Raw genomic sequence first — 14792 nt, forward strand, 5'->3', positions numbered from 1 at the left:
CTAGGACTGGACATTTTATTGGCTGGGCATAGCCTTTTCCGAGCAGCCTTCCATCACCTGTTGTACAACAGCTGCTCCTTGTGTTTGGAAAACCTACTATGTTGTTGCTATTTGTACAATCAGTTTAAAATTCTAAGAATGATACCCATCATCAGCTGCATGCTTAGTGCAGGTGAGGAAGCAGAATAAATGTAGAAAAAACTCATCTCCAAGGCAAACTCCCGTGGAAACCCTAAAAGACACAATAGGAGACAGGCACCTCTGACCTGAAAGCTGCAGGTGTGTACCCCTTTAAAAATAACTTCCAAAGTCCCTTACGAAACCAATACTGTTGGATTTTACTCAGCAAGTTCAAATTGGGTAGGACTTGTGTTTTTGCATATTAAAGTTGCATTAGGGTCCTAATGACATCGAGGGAACCTAATTTGCATTCATGAGGTTCCCAGGCACCTGTTAAACATAAAAGGACTTAAAAGCGATGAGCAGGAATCACATGTGAAAGGAGCTGTAACTATCCTGACAAAATGTCAACTTTGATTCAACCCCATCTCTACCATGCGTCGTGAGTTCAAAAGCACTCTCATGTTTTAACCTTTTTTTAACAATAACATGCGAGTTGAGACAATGGGCGTAGTACTGCTTTGAGACTGATTTATGTCAAGAAACTAGGATGTTTTTTTTTTAAAAATGTTTCCCATTAAGATATTTGCAAATTTAAGTAAAAGACAAGAAGCTTCAGCAGATTAGCAATATTATTTATTTAAATTTTAACAAATTCTCTTAACTGTGCTTGTAAAACATTGTCAATGAATTTCAAAAATTATAGTGAGGACATTTTTTGTTTCCATATATTTGTTGAGTTATTTTTCATCTTGTCGGTAAGCCTCGATATATTTAAAGCCCTTTATTTATTGGTTACCTGTGCTAAGAAGAAAATTCCACAAATATATTCCACCGTTAGCTGTAATAGACAGCTATCGGTAGTTTCCTCGTACAAGTTACTAATGCAGTCCAATTAGGATGTGCAGCATATTAAGCTATCAATCTTTAAGAAAAAGTAAGGGATGGAATTTAATTTGTCTTATGCTTTTGTTCTAGAGTCAGATTGGCAATATAACTCACATAGGCATCTTAGTTCCCTTTCAACAAGAATTCACACTTACCTGGCTGTCATCTCATGAAAGCATTTTCTACAATATTCGGATAATTTATCATATTGGCTTAGAACTATTGGAGTTTTGTTGTTATTGTGCCATCACCATTGAATTCAGAATTTTAATTTGTATGTTTTAAAGACACAAAACGAGATGGAAAATAACATCATTACAGTGCTCTTGACCGTACGAATTTGGGACAGAATGATTTTGTGACAACTGGTGGAACCGTAGCAGCAATGTTGGTGTTTTTTAAAATGCAGGACTGCACTCATTACATTTTGAAACATTCACTTTTGTACCTTCTTTGAAACAACGTGAATAGTTAAGTTCTAATATAAAGATAAAGTAATATCCCTTTCACCAGAAACAGTTTATTTTCAATGTAAATGAACTCAAAAAAATCTGTCCTGAAATTACTGGAATGAAGCAGTGTGTTTTCAGCTCTTATTTTCATGTCGTTGGTACCTGATGTATGTAAAGGCTATGCAAAACCGAACCCCTGCACTAGGTTTATTTACTAACGCTTGCAAAAACATACAGACTAAAATCAATATTATTACTTAAGCCATCACTAGAGTTTTGCACAGGTTAATCTGAAGCTGTTAATATCCAGTCCTTTAGTGCTTCTTGCATTTTATTAGGCAACAGGAAATCAGTAGTAAAATAAACCTGAGTTCAATTTTTTTTCTCTTGGTGATGACCCTGTACCTTCAGTAGACAATTTGATGCCTGTATACAAAAATTGATATTTTTTTTCTCTGTAACGTATAGTTAAATATCTAGGATTCTGAAGATGTGCTGGATGCCCTCTGAAACAATGACTTGTATATAGAAGAGTTCAGGAACCTTGGATAGGAGTCTCTGTGCATTAAGGTATAGATCTGAAGCTGTGCATCGTCAAACGTTTGAGTTGATGGCTCCGCCATTTTTTTATTGATGACATCACGGACCCGTGAATCAAGGCTAACCTGGATATAAAAGAAAGTATATCTGTATAAATTAAAATGATGTACACAAAGTCTATTTAATTTCTTACAAACAACATTAACTTTTCTCAATACAGTACTTTTATTATATACATTTACTGCAAGTTTAATGACATTTTCACCTTTATACCCAAATTCATCCACTGTGAAACACTTTCTTCTAATCGCTTCTGCAAGTCTGCTGGAGGAGACTGACTTATAAATAAGATCAGTCTTCTGTGCAGCTTCTTCCACTACTAGCCGTGTTGGATTTCTAGTAGAGTAATATAGCCACTATCCTATATTTCCATCAACTGCAAAGGCCTAGACATTGGGAGTGGATAGCTCTATTATAAATTCTGTAATGGAATGGTGCCTTCATCACCTCAGTTACCAGTATTCCAGAATATAATAAATTAGCAGGTAATTTTTGATTGTCCTGTTGATTTCTCCTGCAGGTACCACATTATTAGTGGCCGTCTTTCATAGCTGGCGGTGGTTCTTATTTGAAATACTCTATAGGCCAGAATTTTTCTGTCAGCGAGTTGGGGGCGGGGCTCGCTCGCCAACGCGAAAGTGACAGGGGATGACATCGGGGAGAACACCCAATGTCATCCCGCCCCATTTAAATATTCAGGAAGGCGGGCGGATGGCGAAATCAGCTGTCCGCCCACCAACCTGTCAATGGCCAATTGAGGCCATTGACAGGATAATTAAGCCAATTAAAGGCCCTGCCCATTCAACCTTAAGGCTGGCGGGCAGACCAGGAGCCCCAGCGGGCTTCAGAAAAAACATGAAACCTCATCCACTGGCGGGATGAGGTTTCATGTCTGTTTTAAAAAACTTTAATAAACTTTGTGATATTTATTAACATGTCCCATCTCGTGTGATATTGTCACATGAAGAGGACATGTTAATAATTTTTTTATTTTTCTATTTTTTAAGTTTATAATACAGCACTCTCCCTGAGACAGCGCTTAGTCTCAGGGAGCTATGCGCTCTTTCGCACACATGCGCGAAAGAGCACACTTTGACAGTTGGGGAATCCCTCCCCCACACACAGGAAATGCATAGTGCTTCCCATCGGGTGGCCCGCTGGGTGGGCCTTAAATGGCCTGCCCACTCTAAATGGAGGCGAGGCCCATTTCGACAACGGTGATCGGCTGCCTGCCTGCCACCGAGCTGGTGGGGCCTGCCCACCCATCAAGGGCAAAATTCTGCCCTATATATTTGTTGCAATATAACTTTTATCTGATGCAAGTTATTGATTTAGATCAGTTAACTGAAGTAATGATTTTCTGTTACCAGAGAACAATGGTGCACTTTAAAAATTTTGTGCAAATTAATCCTGTGCTGTTTGTTGCCTGAAAATCGCTACTACATTGTAAGAGTGTTGTTACTATTCTTAGCCTAGACCTCAGCCTTAACACCAGCGTTAACACAACTCAGGAAATACAGGTTTTTGCATTTGATGAAAGGGACTTTTTTAAACACATGAGGCTGAATCTTCTTATCAGCTCGAGTCAGGACCATATCCAGGTCCCGACCCTGCTCTTCCTGTCAGGGCACCTGCCTATGGGATTTTCCCCTCAATGCTCAGATTGCTGTTATTTGGTGAGGATACTGAAATAGGCTGCTTTTATACATGTCGAAACCAGGAGAAAGCCTCATTAGCCCATGTAAATCAGGATCCCATGAATGCATGCTCTGCCCATTTGTACTTATGAGAATAGATGTTATTTTTTTGAATATTTTGGGGAAGATTGTTATTCTGTGAAGAAGGCTGGGTGTCTATTTTTGTGTGATTTAATTAAGTTCGGCAAGAGATTGATAGGAGTCAGGTTGTCTGGGGGGGCGGGGGGGAGGTTCAATACATGAAAAGGATAGAGATGTTAAGTTTGAGGTACAAGTAAATAGATTAGATCTAATGTTTGCATTTTTAGATAAGTTTGTTTGAATATCAAAAAGGAGTCAGAGGTGACAGAAAACCATCTTGCAGGAGTTCCATAGGTGAAAAGTAGTGGGGATATTATTTTATTGACCCAAAAGCAAAGACAAGAAAGATTTTATAGTTGAAAGAACTGAGTTTCAAAGAAGTGTGAGAAAAATGGAACCAGAGATGAAAGGGAAAAACGGTATTTTAGAGTCACTATGAAGAAGTTAGCTAGAGCTAGCTGAAGCTGAGCTGGGAGTTGTTAGCTCTGGGTTGGGAGGAGGTGCAGTGTGATTCAACCATCCAGTCAAGCCAGAAAAGTCTTGGGCTGTTCAAGAAATTTTATTCTGAAGTGGATTCCACCGCAGAGTGGATGAGGGTAGAGGTCGTGTGGTGTGCCTTTATTGAAGCTACAGCAGTTTGCCTTGTGTAATATTACTGGATTTCTTTTATAGTTAACATCTATAAGGGCGTTTACTTGTGGGTTTGACCAAGTAGGGAATGTCTTTGGGAATGTTTTGTAAGACTAACCTTAATTGTGTCACTGTAATCTTGTGTAATCTTTATTTTTGTTAATAAAACTTTTACTTTTTTAAAATCCCAGAAGTGTTACTGGACCGCTCTGCCGAGATCAGTACATTGTCTTCTCGTTTTCAGAATACAAAAAAAAAGGTATGACCCGTAAGCCAAGTTTCCCTCTGGGATTTGGTTTGCGCAGCAATTAACACTGGCTGTGGTCATAACAGCACTAGGTTTGGGGCAACTTAACCAAAATGTTTTATATTACAAAAAAGATATTTTTAACACACTTTCTTGGGCCAGGGGTATTAATGTACTACAAGAAATGAGCCTCCTGATGCCAGACACTCCACACTCTCCTTTGGGATTGTTTCTACCCCTCATTGTTCCCTAGACAGGTTGTGCTGTGTCGGGGAGCTGCTGGATTTCCCAACCCCTCAAAATAGAAAGCTGCTTTGAAGTGCCAGTAGCTGACTGAAGGAACCAATGAAGCCTGAACACCTCTATCAAATCTCTAAACCTCCTGTTCTCCAAGGAAAATAACCCCAGCTTCAACATATCCACATAACTGAAGTCCTTCATCCTCGTTGAGTGGAGAATGGATTCATTCTCGTAAATCTCATTTGCACCATCTTTAAAGCTTTAACATCCCCTTCTTAAAGTGGTGTCCGGAATTGGATATAATGCTCCTGTTCAAGCCGAACCAGTGTTTTATAAAGACTCATGATAACTTCCTTGCTTTTTTACTCTACGCCTCTATTTATAAATCCTCGGACCCTGTATGGTTTTTTAACCACTTTCTCAATTGACCTTGACACCTGCAAGTTTTGAAATTGTACCCTGTACATCCATGTAAAGGTCAGTAATATAGATCAAGAAAAGTAACAGTCCTAGTACCAACTCCAGGAAAACCCTACTCAATACCTCCGTCCAGTCCGAAAAACAACCGTTCACTACTACTCTGTTTCCCGTCACTCAACCAACTTTGTATTCATACTGCCACTATTCCTTTTATTGCTTGAGTTTCAATCTGCTGGCAAGCCTACTATATGTCAAATTGATCAAATGTTTTTTGGAATTCCATATACCCCACAACAGCTGCATTAACCTCATCAACCCTCTCTGTTACTTCATCAAAAGCTCAATCAAATAGATTAAACACAATTTGCCCTTAAAAAATTGGCGCTGGCCTTAATTTATCCATACTTTCCCAAGTAACTGTTAATTTTGTCCCAGATTAGTGTTTCTAACAGTTTTCCACCAATGAGGTTAAACTAACTGGCATGTAGTTGCTGGGTTTATCCTTGCATCCTCGTTTGAACAACGGTATAACATTTGCAATTCTCTAGTTCTCTGGCACTAGTCTGTAACTAATGGAGTGCATCTAAAATGCTGACCAAAGGATTGGGGACTTGACAAATTATAATTCATAACAACTGACTTTGTTCCTGCATTACAGACAAGCTAGCTTCCCAGGTTTCCTGGGGGCTTTGTTGACCATCAAAACCATATTTAGATGGTTCTGCTGAATATAAAATGAAAAGGTATTGAGGTACGTAGAACTTTACAAACATGAAAATCAAAAAAGGTACTTGGAACTTTACAGACAGGTTCTTTTGCAGACTTAGGTGTGTGAAAAGGTCAAAATTTGACACAGTTCGCTTTTAAGAACTGAAATGTTAAGATACAAGAAAATGTACTTATTTTTGGCCCTTGTGGATACAGCTGTGGTCATAGTAATGGCTACAGTTGACAATGACTGTTGTTGCTGGGGATCTTAACTTTCTGCACTTAAAGAAAATGACTTAAAGAAGCTAAAATGTTGGGAAGGATATCAGTCCTGTTTTTGTTCTCATTTTCTTTTTTTTAGTTCAAGGGGACAACCTCTGATTGCTGAAATTCAGGTTCAAACGCTTAATGCAATATGAAAATATTCCATGTAGGAGTGGAGTATGAGAGTATTAAGTGCTCATGTATAAACTGCACTGATCAGATGTTCTCTCCCAGTCTTAATTGTGCCCTACTGAAATACCATTTTGTTGCTAACAGCTTGAGTGACCAGTGTGATATACAAAATTCATATCATGATATGGACAGAAAATGTGTTGATAAAATAGTTGTTCTACATCCCAATTAGAACAGCTCAAAAATATATATGCTCCAACATTCCAGGGAAGAAGTAGGGCAGTCTTGTTTCACAATAAGTTGGGCAGATTTTAGGTTTTTGGCCTTGGCCCTTTGTAAAATTCAGTACTTCTGGAGCTGGTCTTATAATACATTGATCCAGTTGTGAGTGAGAATATTACAATCCAAACAAAATGGGGGAAATATACAATGTATTTCCATCATTTATGCCCTAAGCAATGCTGGATGACTGGAGGATGGGGGATTCTAATGTTGGTAACTCTGAGCTTGTTTAGGATGATAATTATTTAATTCTTAAGTTGGTAATTTTCAATATTTATTGATCCAGTAGTCAATTTCCAACAAGTTTACACAGCAGGAGTGAAGACAAGTTTGCTGCTCAGCTCAAGCCAGGATAGGGAACAGGATGATGATTGGAGCTAGGTAGGGGAGAGTTGAAGTGGGAGGGGAAAATGGAAGATTGGGGAGAGAAGAGGGGGGAGGTTAATCTAGTTATATATTTCAAATATCATGGGCTTGGAGAAGGCTTGATGAACCAATCAATCTTTTCCTTATTTGTGTATGTTTGTATGTAACTCCCAGTATAGTACTCTCTTCTCCTGATTCCACTCTTGGTGACATTTGCCATGTAAAGGTATGGGGGAGGTTCTGCCATTTAGGCAAGTGGGAAATTCTGACCTGATACAAATGGGTCTGCTTCTCTTTTGGCAGGGTGGAGGTGGGGTTCTGCCTTCTCCCCACCAAATTTATGATAGGAGGCAGGCAAATCATCTGGAACTTTGGCCCCAAGTACACCTTATACAAGGGCAAATGTTAGTGTTTGCACCCACTACTGCTGCTAGCACTAAAACCAGAAGTTAATTACATCTTGCATTCTCCACATTTCACTAAAATAATCATAAGGAAACTAGAAACACAGTATGTCGTAAAGGGCTGCATGATATCATATACTGTGCTGCCCTAAGAGGCAAGAAGGAGGCTGCTGTCTGTGCATGCTGAAGCAAAACTTATGCTTTACTACCAAAACATTCGTCAGAATAGGTGTCCTCCTTCTACAGTTTTTCATTATTTAAAAACTGAAATGCAAAAGAATGTCAACTTAGCTTTGCAGAGTTAACAGTATTTTGACCAACAACAGTTGTCAAACCAGCAGAGGAAACCATTTATTGCCCAGTTGGAATAGCCAGCACCCATTGCGAAAACAGCCACACAGATGGAGGGGAAAGAAGCATCGGCCCCAAACATTGTTAATCATTTTTTCACCTGCAGCCATCGAAGATAAAACTAAAACCCAAGTCTGCTAGGACTGGCCAAAATAGAAAAATATGTTGGGAAGAATTAAGCAAAAAAGGCAATGAAGTGGAAAGAAAATAAACATTAATGAGGGAGAAAGGTGATAAACCTAGAAATGATCCATGCCATATCAATGGATAAAGCAGTAGTGCATTCAAATGACACTCCTTTGTCTATTACTTAGCAAAAACAATAATTTATTTATTTTAAATGGTTCCATCCTTTAAATGGTTCCATCAGACAGTGGAATCACATATGAATGTGCTGGCCACTCACCTGCTAATAACAGCAACAGAAACAGAGATCCACATGTTTGTGTTTATTAAGAACTAGCATGTTTTTGCCAGTAATTTCTAGGTTAATTTGATAAAGACAATTAGCAGCATTCAATTTATTATTCATCCTCTGTCAGTCCACTGTTGCTACTTTGGGTGTTTCTGCAGAGTTTCAATCCAAGATGCACCACTGGTTTATCTGAAACCATTATACTAATAACATCTCAAAACAGAGCTTAAAGCTATATAAAGTTTACCTCTTTAGGAGAAAGTATAGAAATAAAGTCTTCATATATCATTCTTGCTTTCTCCTCAATAACACTTTTGTTTGCTTCATTTTTGAGATCTTCACATGCTAGCCAAAAGAGCATATTTTCTTCACTGTATTCAGTTCGTAAGAATTCTCTGAAGGTATTTCTGCCTGCAGGAGTTTTCATTAGCTTATCAAAGGATTGAGCCCAAGAACGCACTTCTTCTGCTGTTGGCTGTGCACTGTGTGTAGTATAATTAGTGAAAACAATATGAGTGCAAATAGAACAATAATTGTATTTATAAACTGCTTTATTGGACTGGTGTCAGATTTTATTAACATTCTGATCTAATTAACTCACAACAGCAGAGATCCTCGTGTTTGTGTTTATTAAGAACTAGCATGTTTTTGCTATTTATGACTTCATGCACTATACTATAATATAAAATACAAGTTGGCCTGGAATTTCATAGAAAGGTTCTGCATAAGAATGGCATTGCACTGTTCTGTTTTTTTTCTTTTAGGATATTTGCTTGTAACTGATCTTTGCTGTTATTACACCAAATGCTGCTATGCGTGAATTTCCTTGATCATTCATGCCATTTTGAGGTATATCCGCTCACGTGCTCTAAAATCTATTTATATAACTTCACATCCATGCAAACGACTCATGAGTTTTATGGATTTATGTGAATAACATGCTGGTGTAGACCTATGCCAAAATATGTAGATGCAACATGGCCCCAAATCATCTAATATTTGTGTCAATAAGATTTCTGGACATTGATAGCAAATTCCTTTGCACCTTTTTAATGCTTCCTACTGGGAACTGCACTATAGTTACCAAAGTGTTATGGAACATGGCTTTTACATTTTTTATAAGCAAATGAACCCAGTGGGAAATTTGGGCGTAGGTTTCTGTTGGCATTATTGGTGGAGAAATTGATGTAAATTTCAAAACAATTTCTGCATAAGTGTGATCTAGGTCATTTGAGTCCAATCCGTAAGAACTATGCTGTTCTTTAGAATGACAATTCATCTGCTTGCTTCATATAACAACCATGCAATAACATTTATGAAATATTCATTGTTAACGCATTTTAAGAGAATAAGCTCTCAATATTTCTAACATTCCTGGAAGGGCATCATCACAGGTGGATGTGTCATGCCACTCCACAAAGTAACCACATAAATGCCTGCTTCCATATTTTTCATTGTGCTGTTATGCTTTCCAAAAATTTTAGAAAATAAAATTATTACTTGTACATTTCTTGAATTTTTGAGGTGTCTGTTATTCACAGGATTATATTAGGGCAGTTCTAATGCAAACCAACTAATCATAAGCAGAGAATGTAAAGGTCAGTGTATAGGTGTTTTAATACTCTAATGGATGTCTACGCTCTCAGTGAAGAATACATAATGAGGCTTGGTTGAGGGCTCAGAAATCCATTGTCCTTTTGAAACACCTGAACCCCAGGGAAAATGTGGTTTGATTGACAGCTCTGGTGATCTATGCTGTCAATTTTACAATGTTTATTTACACAAGATAAGTGCTGGCAATTTCAGCTATTGATATGTTAAATGGTTTGGATGATTGACACTTTTATTGGGCCGCAGTAAAAAGGACCTTTTTTAAGAAAGTGGAAAGTTTACAATAAATGACTTTTCAACATTTTTAAAAACACACCCTCCTGTAACTATAGGTTTCATAGCTTCTAAACAATATTTTTTGGCTAAATGGGCATGAAAGTGCCACAGCTTGGCATGCGGGGGGGGGCACGATGGGGCCATAGGTGTTGCTTGGAGGACATACCGCAGCATGGGGGACATGGGGGGGTGGGGGCAGAAGGTCTGTTGGGAGCCAAACTTTGTTATGGGGCTTATGAGGGGCCATAGAGATTAAGGGGCATAGCCTGGCATGAGGAGCCATAAGGGTTGTTTGGGGGCATTTCTGGGCATGAGTGTGTCAGGGGAGGTGAGGAGTGAGGGCTGGAGGACCTTCCTGTTTATAACTGGGATGAAGTCACACAGTTCCAAGGCAGGTTTTTTAAACAGTCCACCTCCACTGCAGCCTGCACGGCCCACCCCCTGGCAACGCCCTCACAATGAAAATCTTGTCCCTTTGGGCACTTTCTCATGAGGTGGGCGGGCTGGGCCCGGTATACTTTTTCTGTGAAGAACAGCAAACTAAAAGGACAATAACCTAAGAATGTATCAGTCTTAAAATGTGATTTATATGCTTATGCAATGTATGCTAATCAAAGGGGTGTCTGTTGAATTGATGCTTAACTCTGATCACTTTCTTTTATGGAATAATGAATTGCTAGAATTGTACCTCATAGCCATCAGCTATGTTTAGCAGCTGGTAAATAAATTGAAAAGCGGATGCATGTTATTTTGTGAATTGGATGTCAGTGCCCAAATTTATAAGGCGAATAAAGTGTGACTACCCCCTCCAAGGAGTTTCATTTTCTTTCATTATATTGTCAAATTGAGCCCTGAGTCAGGTTGTATTTACACTATTAACTGTAGAGTTGTGCAAATTGAAATCACTTTAACTGGAGTGTGAAAGCACTTTTAATGATTCCATTTGTGCCCACCTACTATAATGCACAGCATATATTTGTTTCAATTAAATTACTTCTATGTGAGAGTTGAGCCTAGAATTTGTTCTTTACTGGCAGTAGCTAGTTTTATCATCCTTGGGATATTTTCCAGCAATTTATAATACCAATATTTCAATGGTTTGTTGTCACAAGATACAACAGAACATCAATCATGTGCACTCCCATTTTATGGATTCTCATTCTCAAGATTTTCACAGCTATTGGGAGATGAGTAGAAATTGGGATTGACAACATCTTTTGTCACTCATTATTCTGCTCCTGCCAGAAAAATCTGATTATGTTAAATGGCTATCAGCTGAGTTGAGGCTTGTAGCACCTGCAAACTCTTGGATCATGACTCCAACCACTGAACCTGCCAAGGCTCCAAAAAGCTGTCCACTTTCCTTTATGCTAACCACAGGGATTGTGATTGAAGTGAGTTCCAAAGGCTGTGTGTACTCACCTTCAGCAATTATTTCAGCAGTCTCTGTAATGCTGATCTCAGTGGAGCTTCTGCCATTAGAATCAATATCGAGCCTGTCTGTTGGGATTGTGGGCTGATGAGGAACTCTCTCTAGTTCAATATGTATTCTACGCACCACCACAATAGCATGTTATTGACTTTAAAGCTGGCAGCTTCTTAGTACAGATCTTATCAACACTGGAAGAGTATACACTGCCTTCTATGCTCACTTCCATGATTACCATCAGTGTCTTTTTGGTCAGCTCCCTTGTACTGTGTTCCAGCAACTTGAGTCATGGATGGGGGCATAGGGGTGTTCTGAATTGATGAATCAACTATTTCAATGCCAACTGATCTCATCAGAAGAAACAGGACAATGAATGAGAATTATGCTGGAGAGAGCTTGTGATTCGGTGGTGAGCAGCATTCTCCATAAATTTCCACAACTCACCTACATTGTGGTTGCTAGATCTGCTATGTTGTCACAGTGACACCAGGCACATTTGTCAATAAGTAGTTAGCAATTGTGGCAAGAGTAGATGCTTCAGGAGATATGATATATTTTGTTATTCTTCAGTGGCTTAGGTTTTATCTTGTGTCATGAAGCTATCAATGTATATAATATTATTGGTAAATATTTTTCTTTTAAAATAGAGGTTTAATCTGTGGGTGTGTCTTAATTGGATTAAAGACAGCTAGTCTAGGTGCTTTGATGTGCACTAGTTTTGATATGTAAGAGAGAGAGGGTGCATTTGCATTTTTTGAATAGAGCATTCAAGAAGTGGGGTGAATTCTAGCACCTAGCGAGCAGAGAACAAGCAATATGTTTATATTGCTAATAAAATTGGTACTATGAAAGGGCTTTTATTGTTAGAAGAGGCTGGTGATACAATGAGAATTTACATTCAATGGGCTGTGCTAGGTATAACAAGACAGCAGTTTTGTGTGTGAGAGCAGAGGCAATGTAACATCAAAGCAGCTGTGAGCCTACCACTGTTGGTGCATGAACCAAAGTGAAAAGAACCTCTTTTTGAATTTGTAAGGTGAAAATGTTTTGCCTGGTGTCTGGTTAAGTCGATGGTTTGCTGTTACCTTAATAGAGATTAGCTTGGGAATTTGTTAAAAGTTATGATAGTGGTAATTTGTAGCCATGTGTATATAAGACCATAAGACAAAGAATAAGAAATTAGGCCCTTCGGCCCATTGAGTCTGCTCCACCATTCAATCATGGCTGATAGGTTTCTCAACCCCATTCTCCCTCCTCCTCCCCGTAACCTTTTATCCCCTTACCAATCAAGAACCTATCTATCTCGGTCTTAAATACACTCAGTGAGCTGGCCTCCACAGCCTTCTGTAGCAATGATTCCATAGATTCACCACTCTCTGGCTAAAGAAGTTTCTCCTCATCTCTGTTCTAAAAGGTCTTCCCTTTACTCTGAGGCTGTGCCCTCGGGTCCTAGTTTCTCCTACTAATGGAAACATTTTCCCCACGTCCACTCTTTCCAGGCCTTTCAGTATTCTGTAAGTTTCAATCAGATCCCCCCTCATCCTTCTAAACTCCATCGAGTATAGACCCAGAGTCCTCAAACGTTCCTCATATGTTAAGCCTTTCATTCCTGGGATCATTCTCGTAAACCTCCTCTGGTCCCTCTCCAAGGCCAGAACATCCTTCCTGAGATACGGGGCCCAAAATTGCTCACAATATTCTAATTGTGGTCTGACCAGAGCCTTATAAAGCCTCAGCAGCACATCCCTGCTTTTATATTCTAGTCCTCTTGAAATAAATGCCAACATTGCGTTTGCTTTCCTAACTACTGACTCAACCTGCAAGTTAACCTTAAGAGAATCCTGGACTATGACACCCTAGACCCTTTGCACTCCAGATTTCTGAATTCTCTCCCTATTTACAAAATAGTCTATGCCTCTATTCTTCCTACCAAAGTGCATGACCTCACAATTGCCCACATTGTATTCCATCTGCCACTTCTTTGCCCATTCTCCTAACCTGTCCAAATCCTTCTGCAGCCTCCCTGCCTCCTCAATACTACCTGTCCCTCCACCTATCTTTGTATCATCTGCAAACTTAGCCAGAATGCCCTCAGTTCCTTCATCTAGATCATTAATGTATAAAGTGAAAAGTTGTGGTCCCAACACTGACCCCTGCGGAACTCCACTCGTCACCGGCCGCCATCCTGAGAAGGACCCCCTTATCCCCACTCTCTGCCTCCTGCCGACAGCCAATCTTCTATCCATGCTAGTACCTTGCCTCTAACACCATGGGCTCTTATCTTACTGAGCAGCCTTCTGTGAGGCACCTTGTCAAAGGCCTTCTGGAAGCCCAAGTAGATAACATCCATTGGCTCTCCTTTGTCTAACCTACTCGTTACCTCCTCAAAGAATTCTAACAGATTTGTCAGGCATAACCTCCCCTTGATGAAACCATGCTGACTTTGCCCGATTTTACCATGCACTTCCAAGTATTCTGAAATCTCATCCTTAATAATGGACTCTAAAATCTTACCAACGACTGAGGTCAGGCTAATCGGCCTGTAATTTTCCGTCTTTTGCCTCACTCCCTTCTTAAACAGGGGGGTTACATTAGCGATTTTCCAGTCCTCTGGGACCCTTCCTGACTCCAGTGATTCCTGAAAGATCACCACCAATGCCTCCACTATCTCTTCAGCTATCTCCTTCAGAACTCTGGGGTGTAATCCATCTGGTCCAGGTGATTTATCCACCTTCAGACCTTTCAGTTTTCCTAGTACCTTCTCCTTGGTAATGGCCACCATACTCACCTCTGCCCCCCGACTCTCTTGAACTTTGGGGATGTTACTCATGTCTTCCACTGTGAAGACTGACGCAAAGTACCTATTCAGTTCCTCTGCCATTTCTTTGTTCCCCACTACTACTTCTCCAGTGTCATTTTCCAGCGGCCCAATGTCCACTTTTTCTTCTCTCTTACCCTTTATATATCTAAAAAAACTCTTGCAATCTTCTTTTTATATTACTGGCTAGTTTACCCTCATATTTAATCTTCTCCCTCCTTATTTCTTTTTTAGATGTCCTCTGTTGGTCTTTGTAGGCTTCCCAATCCCCTGGTTTCCCAGTGCTCTTCGCCACATTGTATGCTTTCTCTTTAGCTTTTATGCTGTCCCTGACTTCCCTTGTCAGCCATGGTTACCTCGT

At 39.6% G+C, this 14792-nt stretch overlaps 1 protein-coding gene across 2 annotated transcripts in view; it reads right to left on the reverse strand.

The window, feature by feature from the left end:
* Positions 1-739: 739 nt before the first annotated feature.
* rgs19 (regulator of G protein signaling 19) overlaps positions 740-14792 on the reverse strand; it is a 142989-nt gene continuing 128936 nt past the window's right edge. For both annotated transcript variants that reach the window (XM_078555164.1, XM_078555163.1), the window contains exons 4-5: positions 8545-8779; positions 740-2125 (exon numbers count right to left, since the gene is read on the reverse strand). In XM_078555164.1, the coding sequence (XP_078411290.1) occupies positions 1937-2125; positions 8545-8779 (424 nt within the window). In that variant the 3' untranslated portion in view covers positions 740-1936. The remainder of the gene's footprint in view (positions 2126-8544; positions 8780-14792) is intronic.

This window comes from Cetorhinus maximus, chromosome 13, assembly GCF_964194155.1.
Source record: "Cetorhinus maximus chromosome 13, sCetMax3.hap1.1, whole genome shotgun sequence".
Taxonomy (NCBI): domain Eukaryota; kingdom Metazoa; phylum Chordata; class Chondrichthyes; order Lamniformes; family Cetorhinidae; genus Cetorhinus; species Cetorhinus maximus.